A 22,511-nucleotide genomic window follows, 5' to 3' on the forward strand; every position below is an offset into this window, starting at 1 on the left:
CCGAGAAGGCAGGCCGCGGGACCGCAACGAGAAGGGAGGGCGGCAGGCGTACAAACCACCCGGGCCCCAGTTCACGACCCCGTTATTCCACGGAAAAATGGAACATTCCGCTCCTTCCGCCCGCAAAGAGGAGCTGGGGGGAACCTTTCGATCTGGTCTAGGAAAGGCGACGCGGGCGCAGCCGCCGGAATCCCGGACGCCAGGAGCCGCGTTACGGGAATCGCAGCTGCCTGGAGCCCCGCCCCTTCGCCGTCGGGCTACAGCTCGGCCAATACTCTAGCGCGCCGGGTCTCGCTGGAGCCAATCAGCATACAGTCCCTAAGCCCGGAGGCGGGGCGCGGCGAGGGCGCTGCGGGGCGGGGTCGGGGGCGCAACGCCCCGCCGGGGGAGGAGGGCCGCGTGCCGCGTCTGCTGGAAGGAACCGGGAGCGAGCCGGAGCAGGAGCTAGGAACCTTCAGGCCCGCGGAGCCGCGCGGGGAACGCCCGGGCGCAGCTGAGCCGGAGGCCGCGAGTGCGCGGCCGACGGGCCCGGCCAGGCCTGGCGCGGAGGGAGTCGTGCTCTGTACCGACGCGGATGAGCGAGGCGCCGCGGCCTGAGGTGAGGAGGTGCCGTGGCCGAGTGAAGGGCGGTGTAGCGGGAGGGTGAGGTCTAAGTCGGGGCGTTCGGACCTGGGGACCTGGCACTCGAGGGGGCAACCCTTCCCGGGGAGAGGGGCGCCGCAATAGCGTGCCCGTCCCAAACTTGTTAGTTCCAGCCTGGAAATCCCCACATTCCTCCTTCCTTTCCGTATTCACACACCTCTGAATTTGATTTCTGCAACTTTGTCACCTATATTTTAAACCGTAAGCGCAGACCTTCTCTCCAGCACACGTACGCGCGCGCACACACACACACACACACCCTCAGCCTTACCCTTCTTAGGCCCACGCCCCCAAATCCCCCCTTTTTGCCCCTTTCCGTCTCCCCTTAATTTCCACTAACCCCGTATTTCACTCTTCATTTCCACTAGCCCCGCATTACACTCTTCATTTTCTACCTGGAGATGAGTCTCTCTTCACCAAAGCCATCTTTCATCCTGAAGTTGTAATGTTTCAACATGGTTGAAAGTTCACCTTAATTAAAACATTTTAAACTAACGTCTTATCTCTTCTTTTTATCTCTTACGTGTACCCGTCCTAACGAATCCCACATAACACTGTATTTGAGAAGCACCAAATCCATCTTTAAAAGTTCACCCCTCCCCCAAGCTTAAAGGTTATTCCAAGCGGCAAGGTTCTGTTTTTCAGTAGATGAACAGCATTTTATTCATAACTCCAACTGAAAAAATATCACAGGTTAAAACTAAGACTTTCCACTTCTGGTTTTGGGGTTTTTCTCCCTTCGGAAAAACACCCGTTTCGGTTTAATTTGTGTAGTATTGGCATTTTCAGCAGTTACACTCCTATAAAATAATCAGTGATTAGAATGCCAGGGTGACTCTTCTAAAAGATTGGAGTCTTTGGTTAAGTCAGTGCTGTAAACAAACCCTTTAGACTGTGTGACTGCCAGCTTCAAGTTGGAACAACTCTTAATTTGAAATTCCTGACTCAGATCATCATATGAGCTGTTCGCCATTATCTTAATTTCTCAAGTTCATGATAATTCCCACTTGGAAGTATTTTTTAACTGTAAATGGAATTCTGCGTTTATAGAACCAACTTGATCTTAAGTTAAATCAAGTTTTCCAGCTATTTCTTTTGGGGGATTATTTTGAACACTTGTTTTTAATCACAAGTGGAAGAGAAAGATTACAAGATGGAGAATGTGAGAAAAGGAGAATAAGTTTTGTAGTGGAATTTTTCCCTCTTAAGTCTGTATAATTGGCAATGCTATACATGTTTAATTTTCTCATAGATAATTTAGAATATTATAAATATTGTTGCCAGCTAAGTTAATATATTATGTAATGAAAAACGTGCACGGTGTTCTCATTTTTATTTATGAGTTGCAGTGTTTTCTTTCACCTTATTTTAAAATTTTCCCAAGGGAATTTGCACTGCAGTTAAATGTTAGGGTGAATGTCAGTTATTATATACCTATGAAGTAAAATGTTGCAATATCCTGTATAGAGAAGGAAACTGAGGGTTGGGGTCCCTTTGAAACTTAGATCTGTGCAATTCTAAATCCTGTGCTCTCACTTGGTCATTTTGCCTTGCTGATACATTCCTCGTAAAGGATCCTCTACTACAGTTCGGTTTGGGAACTTTCGGACTCCCCATAACTGATCTACAGGGAGGGTTTTCTCCCCGCAGAAGCTAGAGCTTCTCATTTTAACAGGAGTCAGGACTTTCTGGCCCTAGTAAATTTGCAGCGTGGCTCCCAGAGAAGCGTGGAATGTTCTCACAGTCTTCTCCGTTTCTTTGATTGCAAAGGTCGCGTGATCAGAGTTGAAGTTTCTACTCTGTCATTTTACACAACAAATACTAAGCACTTAACTTCTGGCTACAGTTCACAAAGATGCATGAGGTATTCTTAGGACTTTTATAGAGTTTACAGAAATTGGGCTGATAGATGTATGAAAAATTGCAAGGAGGCAAGGCAGTTACAATTAAATATAGAATGATACAAAAACTGCTGTAGATATTTAAATTAGGGAGTGATTATTTAATGGTTGGAATGATCAAACGATTGAGCAGAGAGGTCAGACCAGACTTGAAAACCTCGTGAGATTTGGATAAAGAGAAAAATGAAGGAAACACATTCCAAATAGAGATCTATGTAGAAACGGTCAGAAATAACAAGGTATATTAATTATAATAGCCAGTACATATGTAATGCTTATTTTGTGCCAGTCACTGTTCTGAGCACCTTGCCCATATTTTTTCAATCCTTATAACATTAGGAGGTAAATGTTACTATCTTCCTTTCACAAAGAAGGGAACCAAAGCAAAGAGAAGTTAATTTGACCAGTGCCACATAGTTACTAAGGGGCAGATATAGAATTCATACATAGATAGCCTATAGTCTGGCTTCAGAATCTGAATTCTTAACTCTGATGCATATATTCCCTCTTCATATAGTATACTTGAATGGCAGAGTCTAGAATAATGTGGCCATTCCAGGAGGTCTTTTAAAACGCACTCTTAATTGTCCTCTGTGTGCCTCAAAGTATCTTAAATTCTGAGGGTATCAAGACATAGAAACAAATAATTACAGTACAGTATTATCAGTCCTATTACGGAACTGTACACAAGTGCATTGGAGCAGAGATGCTATGGGAACAGGGAAATTCCACAGGAGAGATGATGTTTCATCGGAGTTACACACGACGCAAAGCAGAGTCTGGGAAAAGACATTTTAGAGTCAGGGGATAGCATATGTAGAAGCACAAACTCTGAAATAACAAAGTGTGTTAGAGAAAGTCTAGTAGTTTACCGTGGCTTGAGCTTAGTCGTAGAGGTTAGCTTCGTCTATAGGAGTAGGAAATGATAAAAAGTAAACCAAAATGTGAATGGCATGATGAGGTCAAGGAAAATGGAAGCTTAAATATTTGCTTTGCATTTGAGAAACTACATAAATAATTTAAGCAGATGGTTTGCTATTCTTCTTAGACGTACAGTGGTGGGGTAGCTTGAGGGAACAGTGTGAGTAGAACGGTTTCTTAGAATGACTTTATTATTTATTTAAGTATTCTCTACGCCCATCATGGGGCTTGAACTCACAACCCCAAGATCAAGAGTCACTTGCTCTACCAGCTGAGCCAGCCAGTCCCCTCTAGAGTAGATTTTAAATACTGGAGAAGATAGGTTAGACAGGCACATATGAAGCCAAATTTTTAGGTTCTTAAATAGCTAAAATACTTGGCATTATTTTTGACCCTTTAAAAAGCTTTTGAAGATAAGAGTGATAAGTTTAAAGTAGTGTTTTAGATAGATTGATCTAGATTGATCTACTTATAAATGTCAGAATGATTTGGAGGACAGAAAGAGACTGGAAGCAGGAAGGCAGGTAAATAGTAAGGTGATGGAGGTTGGTCATGGTGGAGGGTAGAAAAAAGGAGACAAATGGAAGAGACATGAAAGAAGATTAGGTAAGCTAGAATTTAATGGATAGGTAAGAGGCAACAAGGGTCCTCATAGGCAGTTCAAGAAGGGTGATCTTAGATCGGGGAAAAGATAAGTACACTAACTTTTCTTAGAAGTAAGTGCATTTATGTCTATATGTGTGTATCAGCATGTGTGTATTCGTGTATTGTTTAGACCTTTCTATTTGAATCAGAGGCAGAATATCCAAGACAACGATACATGACTGGAATCAAAAGAAAGATCCTGGCCAGAATTTTTGAAATTATTTTGTTTGAAATAGTGATAGTTCAAGTCCTATGTCTTCATATGTTGGTATTTAAAAAAAAATAGTAGGTTCCAAATACTTGGGTACTTTCGTAGCCAGGAGGTAAACCCTAGCAGAGAATTCAGTGAAGGAGACATAAAGTAGATACATAAAAGGATTCAACCACATGATATCATTACATAGAAACCAGGAGATAAGAGAAATTCAAGAAACAAACATGGTCAACAATGTTCAGAAACACTCGTGATATTGTTACATTGTCTACAGTCTCTCTTTCATTCTGTGTCTGTCTAGTATATCTTAATGAGATTTCATGAGAAATTAGTTAATTGATCATGACTAAGAGAGCTATCTGTGTTTAAATGTGGCTGTAGTATGAGTTATTATTTTAAAGCTGTATGTATACATATCCAGAGCAGGAGTTTTATTCATTTCAGCACAGTCAATCTGTAGCCCTGTTAAAATTTGGACGTTCGGCCTCCAAATTTTCATTTTCCCTTACTCAGACTGATCAGTTTCATCCTGTGCTCTGAGGTAGATTGGTTTGATCATTACTTCCAAAGACTGCATTTCATAATTGGTTGTCTACACAGTCTGTTTTTGTTTGGATGTTCTGTTGTGTGTGTTCCCTCACCTCCGTTCCCTAACACAAAGTAAACTCATGGGAGCTGTGTTTCAGATAGTGCAGCTCTGGTTTGTACCCTGGCATGTGCTGGAATTTTGCCATTGATGATAATCTTTTGACATTTAGAGTCAAAGATGACATATAGCTCATACGTATAGTATTTTCTCTGTTTAGAAAAACATTTACTCGCATTTCATTTCTGGGCCTTCCCGGGCCCTTTGTGAATTGGTTTATTCTCTATGCTTCTGTAGCATTCTGCATATTCTACCTCTCTAAACTTCAAACTTCTTAAGAGCAAGACTTGTTTATGAGGCTTCAACTGTATGTGTTATGTTTTATTTCTTAAGCTGTAGTGAGAACATAAATAGTCATCAGAATACTCTTTAAACCTTTTTGTATGTCTGAAGCAGTCAGTGATAATTTGTAGGGGGACTTGCCTAACTCTAAGGTCATAAACATAACTCTATTTTCTTCTAATACTCGGAATCTGAAGATCCTTAATCTGAAGTGTATGTACGTGTAATGAAGTAGATAGAACTCTTTTTGCTCGTGGAGCCAGTTGTACCAGTACTGTTTATTAAATGGTCCTTTATTTCTCCAGTGATACGAGGTGCTTTTTTGTTGTTGTTGTTGTTGTTAGATGATTAAATTCTTATATATGGGTCTGTTTCTGGATTTTTTTGTTTTATACCATTGATCAAATTATTCATATGCAATGCCCTGTTTTAATTACTATAATGTTGCTGTATGCCTTAATAGATGATAGGGCAAGTATTCTCTTTACTTTTCCTTTTGAAAACTGGCTTTTGGCTATTATCTAATATTTTATATGACATTTAAATTGGTTTGTAAAGTTCTATAATAAACCACTTTGTGATTTAGATTAAAATTGTGTTGCATCAGTATAGTAATTTGTGAAGAACAATGTCTGTACTATGTATGTTTTGTTTTCCATTCCATGGTATTTAAGTCTTAACTAATGAGCTGTCTAGTAAGAGTTTATAGTTTTCTGTATAAAGTTAGTACACAGTTCTGATTAGATTTTTTTCTTAGTTATTACAGTTTTTGATGCTGTTGTGAATAGGATTTTTTCTTTTACATTTCTAATGGGTTATTACTGGTATATAGGAGAGCTGTTTTTTGATGATCTTTTGTTGAACTATTATGTTAAACTCTCAGTAGTTGTGATAGTTTGTCGTTTGATTCTCATTCTTTTTCTTAATAGATAGTATCTACAAGTTTTTCTTTTTCCACTTTTATGTCATTATTTGTTCTATTTTTGGTTAAGCCATCTGAACAGCGTTGAGTAAATGATGATACCAAGCATCTTGTTTGAATTCTGTCTTTAATGGGAATGCTTCTAATTTTTGAGTATGATACTTACTGTAAGTTTCTGATAAAGGATTATGGCAGCAACAGCAAGAGCTGCACTGATAACAGCAGGTTACCATTTATTGAGTACATTCTATGACCAGGTAGATTCTAAGTGCTTTATGTTTATTGACTTATTTAATCTTCACAAAAGTCCTAGGTAGTATGTGGGTAGGTGGTGGTGGTATCCTCATTTTACAGATAAGGAAAATGAAAGTGAGGGAAATCAAATAACTTGGCCAAGATATTTTACAAAAAAATAAAGGCATTGGGATTTGAACATAGGCAGTCTGATTCCAGAATCCATCCTCTTTGTTACACTTCATCAAGATAAAGATGGTCTCTCTCAGTCTTCATTTTCTGACACTTGGTTGTTATTTTTAAATTTTAAGTGAACAGTTGTTGAATATTATCAGATGATTTTCAGACATCTGTTGGAATGATTGTGTAGTTTTCTTCTTTTAATACAGTGGGTAATATTGTTACCTTTTTGCTTAATGGAACATACTTACATTTTTAGGCTTTTTTGTTTGTTTAAGATTTTTTAAAATTAATTTCTGAGAGAGAGAGAGAGAGAGAGGGACAGCATGAGCAGGATGGGGAAAGGGGGAGAGGCAGAGGGAGAAGCAGACTCCCCACTGAGCAGGGAGCCTGACTTAGGGCTCCATCCTGGGATTATGACCTGAACCCAAGTAGATGCATAACCAACTGAGCCACCCAGATACCCTGATTTTTAGGCTTAATACTTGTTAGTATTTATGGGGTTTTTTGTTCTTTTCATGTATGTTGCTAAAATTAATTTGCAAATGCTTTAATTAGGATTTTTCACACCAATATGCATAATAGTTTGACAGTAGTTTTATTATGTAATCCTTGTTTGATTTGGTATCCAAATGACTATGCATCTTGCAGTTAGGGCCAAAAAGGGATGAGGAGGATAAGGTTAACCCTCCTGCCTGAAACAACTATAAAACAAAAAAACACACGGAACAATGATAATCAAGACACTTGACACTGGATAATGAAAGGCAGTGGTCTTGATAGATGGGAAACAAATAAGATGAACCCTGTGATTGCACTAGCCTGCTAGTTGAGAAAGTTCCCAGGCCATGGCACAGGTAGGGGGAATCCAGGGTAAGCTCCATGGATTCTCTTTGAACTGTGCAGATGGCTAGGAATACCAAAGGAGCTAGAGTTCACAAAACAGAATACTAGCAGACTCTTAAAAGCTTCAGAGGTTCCATTTAGCTGTTCATCTCAGTACTGACCAGTGCATGCATGTAAAGAAATTGCTACAGACCAGGAAAAGAACCTCCTGGAGGGGGTAAAGATAACATTACTTGGTGCTTCCATTGGGTCAGGAAAAGTTCCTGTCCTCACCAGCCAGGTTGGGAACCATTTGACTCATGGGACATGGCATAGAGACACAGAAGGATGCTGCCTCCGTAGTAGGTAATAAATCGCCCTAGAAAAGCACTGCTCCAGTCCCATCCACTGTATATTCTTTTTTTAGTTTTTGTTTAAATTCCTGTTAGTTAACATACAGTGTGGTATTAATTTCAGGTGCACATTATCGTGATTCAGCACTTCCATACTACACCCAGTGCTTGTCACAAGTGCACTCCTTAATCCCCATCACCTATTTCACCCATCCCCCCCATGCATCTCCCCTCTGGTAACCACCAGTTTGTTTTCTATAGTTAACAATCTGGGGGGTGCAGGGATGGCTCAGTTAAGCATCTGCCTTCATCTCAGGTCATGATCTCAGGGTCCTAGGATCAAGCCCTACATCAGTCTCCCTACTTAGCAGGGGGTCTGCTCCCTCTCCCTCTGCCACCTCCCCCTACTCATGCTCTGTCTCTCTCACAAATAAATTTTTTTTTAAAGAGTCTGTTTCTTTGTTTGACTTTCCCTTTGTTTTGTTTCTTAAATTCCATATATGAGTGAAATCACATGGTATTTGTCTTTCTCTGACATATTTCACTTAGCATAATATTCTCCAGTTCCATCCACATCATTGCAAATGGCAAGATTTCATTCTTTTTGATGGCTGAGTAATATTCCATTGTGTATATACATACCACATCATCTTTATCCGTTCATCAGTCGATGGACACTTTGGCTATTTCCATGATTTGGCTATTGTAGATAATGCTACTATAAACATTGGGGTGTATGTACCCCTTTATATTAATATTTTTGTATTCTTTGGGTAAATACCTAGTTACCAGTGTATGTTAAAAGCAATACCTGAAAGGACCATAGTGTTCCCAAGTAACTTAACTATGTCCTGGAACAAAGTTCAAGAGTATAGAAATACAGGGGCGCCTGGGTGGCCCAGTTTGGTTGAGTGTCGCACTTGATTTCAGCTCAAGTCTTGATCTCAGGACTGTGAGGTTGAGCCCCATGTCAAGCTCCACGCTCAGTGGGGTGTCTGCTTGAGATTTGCTCTCTGCCCCTCTTCTCCCTGCCCTCATTCTTGTGTGCTCTCTTTCGCACTCTCTCTGAAATAATAAATCTTAAAAAAAAAAATTACAGAAATAGAAAAAAATCCAGTACAGATCCAGTAGCAAATAAGGTGAAATTCAGTGTCCAACATCCAATACATACAATGTATAATAAGGAGAAAATTAATTAAAACTAACCTAGAGCTGACATAGATGGTAAAATTAAAACAGTTATTATAACTGTGTCCTGTATGCTCAAAAAATTAGGTAGAGTTACAGAATATATGAAAAAGACTCATTTGAACTTCTAGAGATGGTAATTATGATGTGTAAGATGAAAAATACACAAGTTAGAATTAATGGCAGATTAGATGTTGCAGACAAAAAGATCAGTAAACCTAAAGGCACAGCAGTAGAAATTATCATAAAACATAGGAAAAAAGAAAGAAATGGACTGAGCATCCGTGAGCTGGTGGACTACTTCAAGCATCCTAACAATACATGTTACTAGAATCCTCAAGGGTAGGAGCAGGAGGGTCAGAGATAAATGTATTCAAAGAAATATGGCCACAGTTTTTCTAGATTTGATGAAAACTATTTAAACCAGCAGATCAAAGAAGCTCAACAAACTTTAAGCACCAGAAACAGGACGAAAACTTTACCAAGGTCCATCACAGTCAGATTGCTCAAAATTAGTGATAAACTAGTTACAAAAAACTTGTATGCATCCAGAGGAGAAAAGAGACTTTTCATACAAAAGAAGAAAGATAAGGATGATAGATTCCTCATTAGAAACAGTGCATGCAAGCACTTAATAGTCTATATAGTCTAGAAAGAAAAGTCTATCAGTTGAGAATAGTCTAAATAGTCTAAATAGTCTAGAAAGAAAAGTCTATCAGTTGAGAATCTATACCTAGTGAAAATATCTGTGAAAAATAATAATGAAATATTTTTAGGTATGTAGAAACTTCATCACCAGCAGAGCCGCGCTACACATAATAATAATACTTCAGACAGAAGGAAAATATCAGATGGAAATGTAGACCTTAGACAAAGGATGAGAAGCTCTGGAAATGGTAGTAGACATGGATATATACACAAGCTATTTGTAATATTGAAATCTCTTTTAAAATATTTAAACAAAAACAATAACAGTATGGTTTACAACATATATAAAGTACATCTGAAGTTTATAAAATATGTGCAAGTAAGTTGTATGCCAAAAATAGCATAAATATCAAGAGGGAAGAAATGGGTGTATACTCTCGTATACTTCACTTTGCGTGGGGCTGTACCATCACTTGTAGACTGGTAAGTTCAACATATATACTATAAATCTTAAAGTAATCACTAAGGTAACAAAGAATTAATAGCTTATAAGCCAAAAAGGAAGACAAAATGGAAATCATAAAAAATATTCACTTAACACAAGTGACAGTAGAAGAAAAAGGAGAACAGAGATCAAATAGGTAGAAGACAAGTACAAAGATGATAGCTGGAAACCTAACTGATATTAAATGTAAGTGGCCTGGATAACCAGTGAAGGCAGAGGTTGTCAGATAGAACTAAGGCTACCTACCAAAACGAAACACAACAAAAAACAAAGCTCTTTAAATATGAAGAAAGAAACAGGTAAAATATGAAAGAATGGAGAAAGATATGCCAAGATCACACTAACGGAAGAGAAGATTAGGTGTCTGTAATGATGTTAAAGTAGATTTCAGAGCAAAGAGTTTCAGTTGGTAAAGAACATCATTGCACAATGACAGAAGAGTCACTTCATCAAGACCTTACACTTATGTGCCTAATGTAGCTTCAAAATAGGGCAAAATCTAAAAGAACTGCAAGAAGAATTTATAAAGCTACAGTTCTGTTTGGGGATATCAATACCCCCTTTTCAGTAATTGATAGAGGAAATAGAAAATGACTAAAGATATAGAAGATTTGAATAACACTATCAACCAGATTGGCCTGATTGACATTTAACACTCTATCCAGCAGCCGCAGTGGTTTTTAACTACACATGGAACACTGATTTCAAGACTTAAAAGCAAATAGATCAATGGAACAGAATAGAGCAGAAATTGGGTAATTAGAGCTCACAGGTGAAATCCAGGGTGCCTCCTATTTTTGTAAAGTATTGTTAGAACACAGCCACACCCATTTGTTTATGTATTATCTATGGCTGCGTTTTTGCTACAACAGCAGATGGTGTAGTTCCAATAGAGACATGGTCTACAAAGCCTAAAACATTTATTCTCTGGGCCTTTACATAAAAAGTTTGCCCAACCGCGGAATAAAGAGATGTAAATAGACCCACACATATATGGACAACTGATTTTTGATGAAAGTGTAAAGGCAATTCACTTGAGAAAGGATAGTTTTCTACAAATAGTTCAGAAACAATTGGCTATCCATATGTAACAAAATGAACTTGAATACCTACTTTACACCATATATAAAAATTATCTCAAAATAGTTTATAGACCTAAGTATAAAACCTAAAACTATAAAACTTTTAGCTAGAAAACATAGAAGACCTTTGAGACTTTGTGTTAGGCAAGGATTTCTTAGATACAGTACCAAAAGTACTAGTTAATAAATTGGACTCAGTTAAAATGGAAATTTCTGCTCTTTAAAAAACACAGTGAAAGAATGGGAAGATAAGCCACAGATTGGGAGAAAATAGTTGAAAAGGATTTTCTAATAAAGACCTTGTATCTAGAATTCTATTTTTTAAAACTTTCTAAACATAATAATGAGAAAACACCACACCCAATTTAAAAATGAGCAAAATATTTGAACAGACACATCACCAAAGAAGAATATAAATATATACCTACCATAGATACGACCTAGCTAGTCTGCTAGGTATTTTCCCAAGAGAAGCAAAAGTTTATGTCCATGCAAAGACTTGGGACTAGTTATATTACAGTATATTTATTCCACTAATAATATTATGTACCTGCTTACAGCAAGAAAGTCAGTTTATCTATCCAGCAAAGATACTTGAAGTGCTTACTATACTGGGTGTGATTCTTGATGCTAGAAATACAGGAGGGAGCAAAGCAGACAAAATTCCTTGCCTGATTTGCTAACATTCTATTTTAGGTGCACAATGTATTAGTTTTCCAGGGCTCCTGTAACAAAGTGCCACAAACTGGGTAACTTAAAATAACAGGGTCTATTCTCTTAAGGTTGTGGAGGCCAGAAGTCCTGCTGAAGCTCTGGATAAAATGGTTCCTTGGCTTTTCATAGCTCCTGGTGGTAGCCCTTAGTTAGTCCTTGGCATTTTTTAGCTTACAGCTACATCACTCCAGTGCCTGCCTTTGTTGTCACATGGTATTGTGCCTGTGTGTTTCTGTTTCCTAACAACAACCATTCATATTTTATTAAGGGCCCACCCTACTCCTTTATGACATCTTAACTAATTACATCAGCCACAGCCCTATGTTCAAACAGGGTCACATTATGAGATACTGGGGGTTAATACATCAACATATCTTTCAGTAGGAAAACACAATTCAACCCATAACAGCCAATAAAATAAGTAAACTGTTTCAAACAGAGGTTGGCAAACTGTGGTCTAAGACTAAATCTAGCATGCATCCTGTTCTAAATAGTTTTATTAGAATTCAGCCCTGTCCATTTGTTTACAAACTGTCTGTAACAAAGCTAGTTGCAACAGATACCTTAGTAGCCACAAAACCTAAAATATTTATTATCTGGCCCTTTACAAGAAATGTTTACCAAGTCATTTTAGAAAGTGTTAAGTGCCATTGATAAAAAAGAGGAAAGGGGGATAAACAATACTGGGTGGTCAGAGAAGACCTGTGTGAGAAGGTGAATTTGAGCAAATGCTGTAAGGAATTAATCTTTATGGACTGACTTAGATGTCCGAATGTAGTAAGTGGAAACAAGTTATGGCACATGTTTGTGATCCCGTTTTTGTAAAATAAGAAAGTATATATTTATACAATATAATGTTGTAATATAGAAAATTTTGCAGAAGTATCCAGCAAATTGTTCACATTAGTTACCTTGGTGGGATTATAGGGAACTCCTACATGATGTATTTTCAACTTCTGTTCATTTGAAAATTTAAAGATAATTATTTCCTTTGCATTTTTATGTATCAGTTGTAATTAATTTCTTACACATTATTAAATTATATCAAAGGCTTAATATGTATGAAACAGTAATGGAGGATTCAACTCCTTGCCTAAGTTTGAAGTTATCGTTCACATTTCAAAGAGGAACCACCATTACTTACACTAAAATTTAACCTAGTACTGAAATTTAAACTGAATTTTTGTCTGTGTGCATAAAATAGTATGGCAGTTGAAGAGTCGGTAGCCTTAACTGCTAGTGAAAGGTAAAAGGTATGATTGATTCTCTTAAAGATTTACTTTAACTGCTTTTGTCAAATTTAACAAAATGTCCCTTTCATGTTTCTGTGACATTACATGAACATAGGGAAGTTTGGAGTAGGCATGGAGGGGCTGATAATGTTTCCAAGTGTTATTCAAAACAACAGTGGATGTTTAAATATTGTTATACAAGTCTTTATGAAATTATTTTATGCTGAAGGTCAGAAGGCATCTAAAATGGGATACTTTCAGGAAGGCTTATCGCAGGCAAGGATTTAAGAAGAATGCACATAATAAATATTATCAAAGCCAGCTTTCTGAACAAGGCTGTCTTCTCTTTCTAGTGAGACCGAATGAAAAGAGCATGACTTTGGAGACAGAAGACTTAAGTTTCAAGGCCCTGTTTCTTCACTTCCTAATTTTGTGATTTGGGTAAGTAACTTAACCTGTCAGGATTTTCCTTTTGTGAAGTTCTAGTAATTTGAAACCCATTGGATCTACGACACCATGAGTGGACCCTAAGGTAAACTGCAGACTTAGGGGGGTTAAAGTGTGTCAGTGTAGGTTCATCCTCGGTAAAATGTACCATTCTGGTGAGTGAGACTGATAATAGGAGAGGCTGTGCATGTGTGGGGGCAGAGGGGGTGTGGGAATTCTCTGTACCTTACTCTGTTTTGTTTTAAGCCTAAAGCTGTTCTAAAAATATAAACTCTTAAAATAATAAAATAAAATAATGATTCTTGCCCTACCAACCTCCTTTTCTAGGATATTAAGAGAATCAGGTGAAGTAATTTACATAAAAGCACTTGTGTAATGTAATATAGTATACAAGTGTTACTGTGAATTAATAATTAGTAATAATGGAATAGAGCAGAGTTGGATAATCTTTAAGATAATTAGTTAATATAATGTAGGTATGACTGACTCTTTGCAGATTTATTCAGAGTAACACTGTAATGCGTATACATGATACCATATTGAAGTTTTCCTCATCCTGATCCCTGCCCGGCTTATTTATTCAACAAACATTACTTTGCCTTCTTCTTGGCAATCGTAGTTCATCTACTATTCTACAATTAGAGGAGGAATGTTACCTATACTATGTTTATATTGAATATATATTCTTCCTCCCATGAAATCTGTATCTAAATGTATTATTCATGCTTTTTCATTTTGTCCTTGCATCAAAGTAAAAAGAAAAAGAGACTCAAAAATCACAATCCATAAGTAACAAAAAGAATTTGTAAAGGGCAAAATTATTAAATATTTATCAGTTATAACTCCAGTGCATTTTCTCCCACTTAAGAAAATCCATGGGAATGAAAATGAGTAAGAATGATCAACTATAGGGATTATCTTGATTTGTTCTAATTTTTTAAAATCATTTGTAAACTTTGTTACTTTAACAATAATAGACAATAATAGTGAATTAGCTGTGATGGATCTTACAGCACCTTTCTGCACATTACCATGTTGAGCCGCCATAGTTGAGGAATTGCCACTCTAGAAGAACCACTCAGTGCTTGGAATAGATCTTCCCTGTATCTGTGCTTAGTAGTTATGTTTTGGTTTCATAGAATCTTCCAAGATACGATGCAGATTTCAAGGAAAATCATTGTATGCAATATGTGATTATAATATATGTATGGAAAATTCTGCCAGAGATGCGGGAGGATAATGCTAATAAAAGAATTTTAAGTTCAGTAGGTACTGTTAACAAAATGAGAGGAAGAGTATGCAGTGTACTGTCAATTCTGTCCATTTTAAAACAAGATAAGCCCCAAAATGAAGTTGACGAAACTGCATTTAATATTTTAGATAGTGCTACTGTGTTTCCATCTCTTAGGTTGGGACTATGAAATTAAGTTCCTTAATAGATGTTTCTTCATCACATCTCAGTGACAATCCTTCAAAAATTAGGAAACATTACTTTTTTTTTTTTTTTTTTAGATTTTTTTTATTTGAGAGGCAGAGCCTGTGCGCCCGCACACAAGCAGGGGGAGGGACATGGGAAGAGGGAGAAGTAGATTCCCCGCTGAGCAGGGAGACTGACTAGGGCTCACTCCCAGGACCCTGGGATCATGACCTGAGCTGAAGGCAGACGTTTAACTGACGGAGCCACCTAGGTGTCCCAGGAAACGTAACTATTAAAATGTGAAACCTACCTCTGCCTGTTTTCCTTTTACATACTGTGTCTCATGGCCCTGTCTAGATAAATCTGATTGCTTTGTGGTAACTATAAATACTTTTATGGGACCTCTTGTGTCAGAGTTTTGTTATAAGAATATAGTGCATCAATAGAAAGGTTGCCAGCTTCCAGGAACTATAGAGAATCCTCTTCACAGTGTGAACAAGGTACTTGGTGGGGGTGGGCAGGGTGGCATGACCACATACTGCTCTCCCAACATGCTCAGATATTTTCTTCATTTTGTTTTGATGAACATTTGAATGTGTGGATTTTTCTAATATGGGACTATATAAAGTTAGGAAATAAGAAATAAAACAGGTGGAGGAAAATGGTTCCTGCAGCTTCATTCTTTTATCCTTTACCCTGTAACGGTCTAAATAGTTCATGAGCAAATCAGAGTGACCGTACATGGTTAGGGAGTACATAAAGTCAAGTTAGTATTGATATTTAATAAAAGAATACTGTATTCAGTGTGAAGCCTTATCAAGAGTTCATAGCTTTATTTGGAAGAGAGAGTTTACGCATCAAGTATTTTTTAATTTAAATTCAGTTTTTGACTAAGTACTGAAGTCACGTGGTACAACATTGGAAAGATGAAAAGAGTATATGGTACAGCGTCTCCTTCCTGCCCTGGTATCCCATCCCGTGGCAGCCAATCTTTGAATTTTTATCCTTCTAGAAGTATTTTATGCATATATAAGGAAATGGTGTATGTTTTACCTTTTTTTGGCTTCTCCCCACAAATAATCGATACACTGTTCTCTACTTTAACAGTATTGTATTTAATAATGTATTTTACTTATTTTAGATACCATTACACAACTCTAGGTAGAGATCTAGAGCTGCCTCTTTTTCTTTAGCTCCATGTGCTGTATTTGGATGTACCGTGATTTAACTAGTCCCCCATTTGTGCATCAACCTTTCATTACTAAAAACAGTGCTGTAGTGAATACCTTCTATGTGTGTTGTTTTGCTCCTATCTGTAGGATAAAATACTAGAAGTAGAATCATTAGATTCAAATGTATATATATTTTAATTTTGATCAGTAATGCAAAACTGGGCATAAACCTTGTCTGGGTAGTTCTTTATAATTGAGCTCTGATTTACAAACAGTAAAATTCAGTTTTAAATTGCCATAGTTTGTTGGGAAGGTTATGCCGGTTTACACTCTTTAAGTGCAGTGTATGAGAATGCCTTTATGTCATAGTCTCAAAATACCGTATTGATAATTTTTTATTTTTTATACTTTTGCCGAAACTGGAAATGATACTACGGTCATTTTTGTTTTGTTTACTGTTTTTACTAAGTACAACTTACATACAATAAAGTCCACAGATAACAAGATTATAGCTCAGTAAATTTTTAATCACCATCTAGTTCAAAGTATAGAACATGTCCCGCATCCCAGAATGCTCCCTTCTGCCCTCTTCCCCACCCCACCCCACCCCCCAAAAAGATAACCACAATTCTCTATCGCCACAGATTACGTTTGCCTGGTTTTGGACTTCATATAAAGGGAATCGTGTATACTTTTTTTGTGTCTCATTTCTTCTCTGTTATATAGGAAATTCAGTCATGTTGTGAGTACCTGTAATTTTTTCAGTACTGTGATTGAGTTACTTGAATTTTTCTGTTCTACCGTGTTTGTGTTTTTGGTTGCTTCTACTTTTCAGTACTTAAGTAAAACTTGTATGAACATTCTTGTACGTGTCTTTTAGAGGAGTGAAGCACTCATTTCTTTTGACTATATACCTTGTCTCGATAGATATTATTGGTTTGTTTTTAATTGGTCTAATTTGTAAAGAATAAAATTCATCAATTTTTAGTGTACAGTTTGTTAGGAAACAGTTCCTCATAGGTCTCGTGAAGGTTTGTTTACAGCCTTGGAAAATAGAGATAATGTCTCTCTCCAAAGTAAAAGGCAGGCATGCTTACTGCCATTTTAAAAGATCGGGGTTTCCTAAGCTCAGTCTTCCTCTCCTGTAACATGACCCACTGTGTGTACAGGTGTTACCAGTCCCTCTTCACAGTGCTCTGTCAGAATTGGGGAGCAGGCAGCTGACTTAAGAAAATGCTGATACTCTGAAAATGCTGCTCCTGGTATGAGTAATAAGGTGCTTTGTCTCTGACACAGGAGTCTCATGTCTTCTGCCAGTGTCTGTGGCGCCAGCAGGCTAACTTGTTAGCTTACAAGTAGGGTAAAATATCAGTGCTTTCACAATTCTTGACACAATTCAGTGAATTTTGACAAATATATAGAGCTTTATCACTACCCCAGTCAGGTCTTAGAACATTCCTGTCACCCGAGAAAGTTATTTTGTGCCTCTTTACATTTATTCCCCTTCTCTACTTCAGCCCCAGCCACCCCGTTATCCGCTTTCTTGTCACCCTGGTTGTGCCATTTGTCAAATACCCTGTAAATGGAATTCAACAGTACATAGCCTGTTATGTGTGGCTTCCTTTATTCAGGTTAATGCTTTTGAGATTCATGCTATTGTATGTATCACTAATTCATTCCCTTTCATTGCTGAATGGGATTCTATTGTATGGATATACCATTGTTTGGGTATTTGTTTATCCATCCTCCAGTTGATAGACATTTGTATTGTTTTTAGTTTGGGACTGTTACAAATAAGGCTGCTCTGAACATTTGAGTATAAGTCTTCATGTGGACATGTATTTTTAGTTCTCTTGGATACATTCTTAGGAGTGGAAATACAGATTATTATTATGTACATTTAACTTGGTAAAGAACTGCCAAATTGTTTTCCAAAGTGTCTGTATCATCTTGCATTCCTTTCTGGGGTAGTTTTAATTTGCATCTCTTATTATGCATGGGATTGAAAAAGTATCATTTCATAGGTTTTAAATAATTTGTATTTTCTATAAACTGCCTGTTCAGCTCACCTTGCTGGTTTTTCTGCTAGGTGTTCGAATTTTTTAGTGCTTTCTAGGCATTCTTCATATAGTGGGAGATATTTTTGTTCATAGTATGAATTACAAACTTTTTCCCCCCATTTTTGCAAATATCTTTTGAGGTTGCTTTTGGTGGGTTTTGCCATGCAGATATTTGTCTCTCTGAAGTACTATCTCCAGTATTTACTAAGAGTGTAAGTCTTCACATAATAAAGAAACAGGATTGCTCTTTTAATTAACCTTAAAGTATAAGTTGTGTTCCATCACTATTTTATGTAGCCATAACCCAGTGGGAATAAAGAAAAATATTCTGAGGACTTAAATTTGTTTTCTGCATTCTTACAAAAATTTTACCACATTTTAGAAGACAGCTATCCAGTGGAAACAAGAGCTTTAGGAATTGTATCTTTCCTTACTATGTGTGATAAGAGAAAAAATAATGAAAATCATACTATATGTGTCTTTTACAGAAATCTCTAATGCAAGATGTTGGCATTGCAAACTTGGATAGTGCACGCATTGTTTATTTTCTTCACCACTGAATCTGTAGGTAAGGTTCATGAAATACCCTATATCTTTTTGTATAATTATTAAACTTAATGCTTCATAATTATGTAATTATATTAATGTTTTTATTCTTTCTAGTATCATTATTGAGAGAATAATGCTGTCCTAGCCTAAAAATGATTTTGAAATGTAAAAATACTCCTAAAAATTAGAGTTGAAACAGTCACCCAGTGATCCTAAATGCTGTTTGGGTATACTAACAGTAACTTTAAGGTGGGAGGGGGAAAATATGTTGTTGGGTTTTGGGGCGTTTTTTTAATACATAGGAGAAAAATCTGTTAACTTTTAGCACTTCACTTTTTAATGGCCAAAGGTGTCAACAGAACAGTGTGTGATCATGATATCAGAATAAAGAGGTCTGGAGCAGTACTGCTCAGACTGGTCCACAGCCTGATGCCTGTCTGAGAACTGCTTGTTACTAGTTCACAGTGAAATAAGTACAGAAATTAAGAGTAAATGTTTAGAAACTCTTAACAGTTTGACATAGCCATGACATCCAAGCATGTGATCACTGGACTTAGCTCATCAAACATGGTAGAGAGCAAAAGTGTAAGTCTGTGGATGATGGGGGTAAAAAACCAAACTGATCTTTTCACCACAGAGAGTTTGAGAAGCACTGCTGTAAACCAACCCCTTTCTAAATCTAGGAATGCAACTTCTTTTAACACTTCAAGTGACATAAAACTTATTTTGAAAAACCGTTATTTAGAAAATCTTTCCTTATTCTTGAGCCCAAATTTTCTTTCTTGTAACTTTTTCCCATTATCACTAGTTCTGGAGTAGTCCCATTTTCTCTTCCCACTGTTGGAACTCTTGAAAAATATTGAAGGACTGCTTTCATGTGTCTCTAAGGCCTCTCTTGCCCAAACTAAATTTACCCAGTTGTCCTAATTATTCTTTACAGGACTTGGCTTCTATACATGCTGATTACCCTCCTGATTCTTCTCTTGGTTGCACACTTGAAATACTAGACCGTCACACCTCTCACACTTATCAGCTGTAGAACATAGGCTAGTCACTTGATCTGTGTCAGTTCGCTGATGTAGAAGATGGAGATGATAATGGTCCTGACTCCTAGGGGTATTGTGAGGATTAAATGAGTTACTGTACACAAAGCATCTAGACAGTGCCTGGCTCATAGTAAACATTATAAAAAGGATAGTAAGTGTATAATTATTATTGAGGTTTTAATAAAAATGCACTTAAAGAAAAAAAATAAATGTACCAGAACTGGACATGGTCTGAGTATAGTGATTTTATTATTTACTTTGATCTGAACATCATTCTTAGTCAGCATAGTTTTTTGCCAGCTAAGATAGGCCATAGTTTCATGTTAAGCTACTGATCAGTGAAAATTCTTAGGTTTTCACAGGAATTACTTTTAAGCCATTTTTCCCTTACCCTGTATTTATTTAATCTCAGCCTGAATAAAAGATACTTTCTTTCCTCTCTAGCAGATTTCATTATATTAGTTTTGGCCTTTTGGTCTAATCTTCTAAAATAATTTTAATTCTAATACTAACATGCAAAGTGTTGGCAATCCTTCGTAGTCTTGTCCTTTGCTAATTTGATGTGTGTGTATGTCTCTGTTTTCCTCCAAATTATTGAAAAAAAATGTTCAAAATAACAGAAGTACGTTATTCCTGCCTCACAAATGACTCTAAAACCTCATGGCTTAAAGTGACAGTAATTATTATTTCTCACGGTTTGTGTATGTCAGGAATGAAGTTGGGCACAGCTGGACAATTTCATCTTCGCACTGTGATGTCTGGGGGGGATCACCTGGAATATTCACAGATTGGGGACTAGAATCATGTGAAGGCATATTCATTTATATGTCTGGTGTTGATGTTAGCTGTAGGCTGAGGGCTTTGCTAGGATTCTTGGCCAGAACACCACATGTGGTCTCCCCATGTGGCCGTGGCTTCCCTGCAACATGTGACTGGGTTCCAAGGACAAATGTCCCAAGAGAAAAAGAATGCTAGTCAAAAGTTGTGTTCTTTTAATGATCTAGTTAGTCCCATAGCACACTCCATTGGCTGGGGCAGATAGAAGCACCCACACAGATCTGAGGGCAGGAGGGGAATACTGGCCCCCTTTCTTTGTGGAAGGAATACCAGTCACATTGTAAGAAAAGCATGAGAGATACATAGGTATGACCGGGTTTGGAAAATACAGTCTGCCGCAAGGACTGGAAGCAGGTATTTCAGCATACTCTACTTAAGACCTGTCTCTCACCTTTTTTGTACTATTATTTATATATGAGTAATCAATTAAGAATCTTTTTTGAACCTGTGAAATTTCTGTTTTTGTAGATCAAGAACAGCCAGATACCAGCAGTTTTGTAATGTTCAGCTGTTACCTAATCCACAGTTTTTCACCTCGTCCACATGATCACAACTAAGTTTATCAAATGCCTTTTTAAAATTAAAATGCTCTCTTTCTACAGTTTAATCTCAAATAGCCCGGTAGCCCTATAAAAATGGGATTCATTTGGCATAGGATGATTTTTATTATGAGAGGTTCCAGGATTCCATTTGGGAGTATAGTTTCGACTGCAAAAAACTGTTCTAATTCTTCTGCTGACTTTGAGAGAATCTTCCAGACCCTATCAGTGTGACTCGATTGTCTTTGGAGAGTAATAATAATTATGATAGGCTACCATTTATTATTGGTGGACTGTTGAATACCAGGCATTGTAATAGGTGCTTTACATAAGTAATTTTTAATCTCAGAAACTCTTCAAGATAGCTTTTATTATGGGCGCCTGGGTGGCTCAGTCGCCTGTCTGCCTTCAGCTCAGGTCATGATCTCAGGGTCCTGGGATTGACTCCCACATCAGGCTCCTTGCTCAGTGGGGAGTCTGCTGCTCCCTCTGCCTGCCATTCCCCCTGCTTGTTACTTTCTCTCTGTCAGATAAATAAAATCTTAAAAAAAAAAAAAAGCTTTTATTAACTTCATTTTCAAGTGAAAAAATTGAACCTCAGGATGGGTTACCACCCAAGAACCCACTGGCAAAAGGTTTCACTAGGGAAAGTTGCCTTACGTTTCTGGGCAGTGAGGCTAGAATCAAGCCAAGTAGTTAGGATTTTATCTTGATGGTGTAGGCAGCCATTAAATAATTTAAAATACAGAAATGGCATGATCATTTTGAACAGTAACTTCTGATAGCAGCATGTAGGATAAACCGGAAGGAGGTCAGACAGTGGTATAGTGGCCTGAGCTTCAGCAGGCAAAAAGGGCTGGTGAGAAAGAGTTTGATAGACATACTAAGAATATAGAAACAACAAGACTCAGTGCAGTATTGTGAAGTTGGAAGAGGTGTTGAAGGTGACTACAAGACTAGACGACTGGATGTAAATAGTGCTGTTAGCAGACGTGGAGAAATACGAGTAAGTTTGAAAGGGACTGTGATGTATAGTTCTAGATGTGTTCATCTGTTTTCTTTAAAGATTTATTTGAGAGAGCGGGTGAGTGCGGGGAAGGGCAGAGGGAGAGAATCTCAAGCAGACTCCCCACTGAGCACAGAGCCTGACGTGGGGCTCAATCCTACATGACGACCTGAGCCAAAACTAAGAGTTGGTCGCTCAACCAGTTGGGTCACCCAGGTGCCCTTTAGATGTGTTCATCTTAAAGTACTTCGGAAGTATCTCAGATGGCTGTCTCGCAAGTTATTGAAAACAGTAGGAAGTTAGA

At 37.6% G+C, this 22,511-nt stretch overlaps 1 protein-coding gene across 1 annotated transcript in view; it reads left to right on the forward strand.

Moving 5' to 3' along the window:
* The first annotated feature begins 382 nt into the window (after positions 1 to 382).
* IL6ST (interleukin 6 cytokine family signal transducer) overlaps positions 383 to 22,511 on the forward strand; it is a 50,192-nt gene continuing 28,063 nt past the window's right edge. The window contains exons 1-3 of the mRNA XM_045794325.2: positions 383 to 598; positions 13,488 to 13,575; positions 18,719 to 18,798. Of these exons, the coding sequence (XP_045650281.2) occupies positions 18,735 to 18,798 (64 nt within the window). The 5' untranslated portion in view covers positions 383 to 598; positions 13,488 to 13,575; positions 18,719 to 18,734. The remainder of the gene's footprint in view (positions 599 to 13,487; positions 13,576 to 18,718; positions 18,799 to 22,511) is intronic.

Source organism: Ursus americanus, chromosome 5 (genome assembly GCF_024610735.1).
Source record: "Ursus americanus isolate L20-20 chromosome 5, mUrsAme1.1.p, whole genome shotgun sequence".
Classification (NCBI taxonomy): domain Eukaryota; kingdom Metazoa; phylum Chordata; class Mammalia; order Carnivora; family Ursidae; genus Ursus; species Ursus americanus.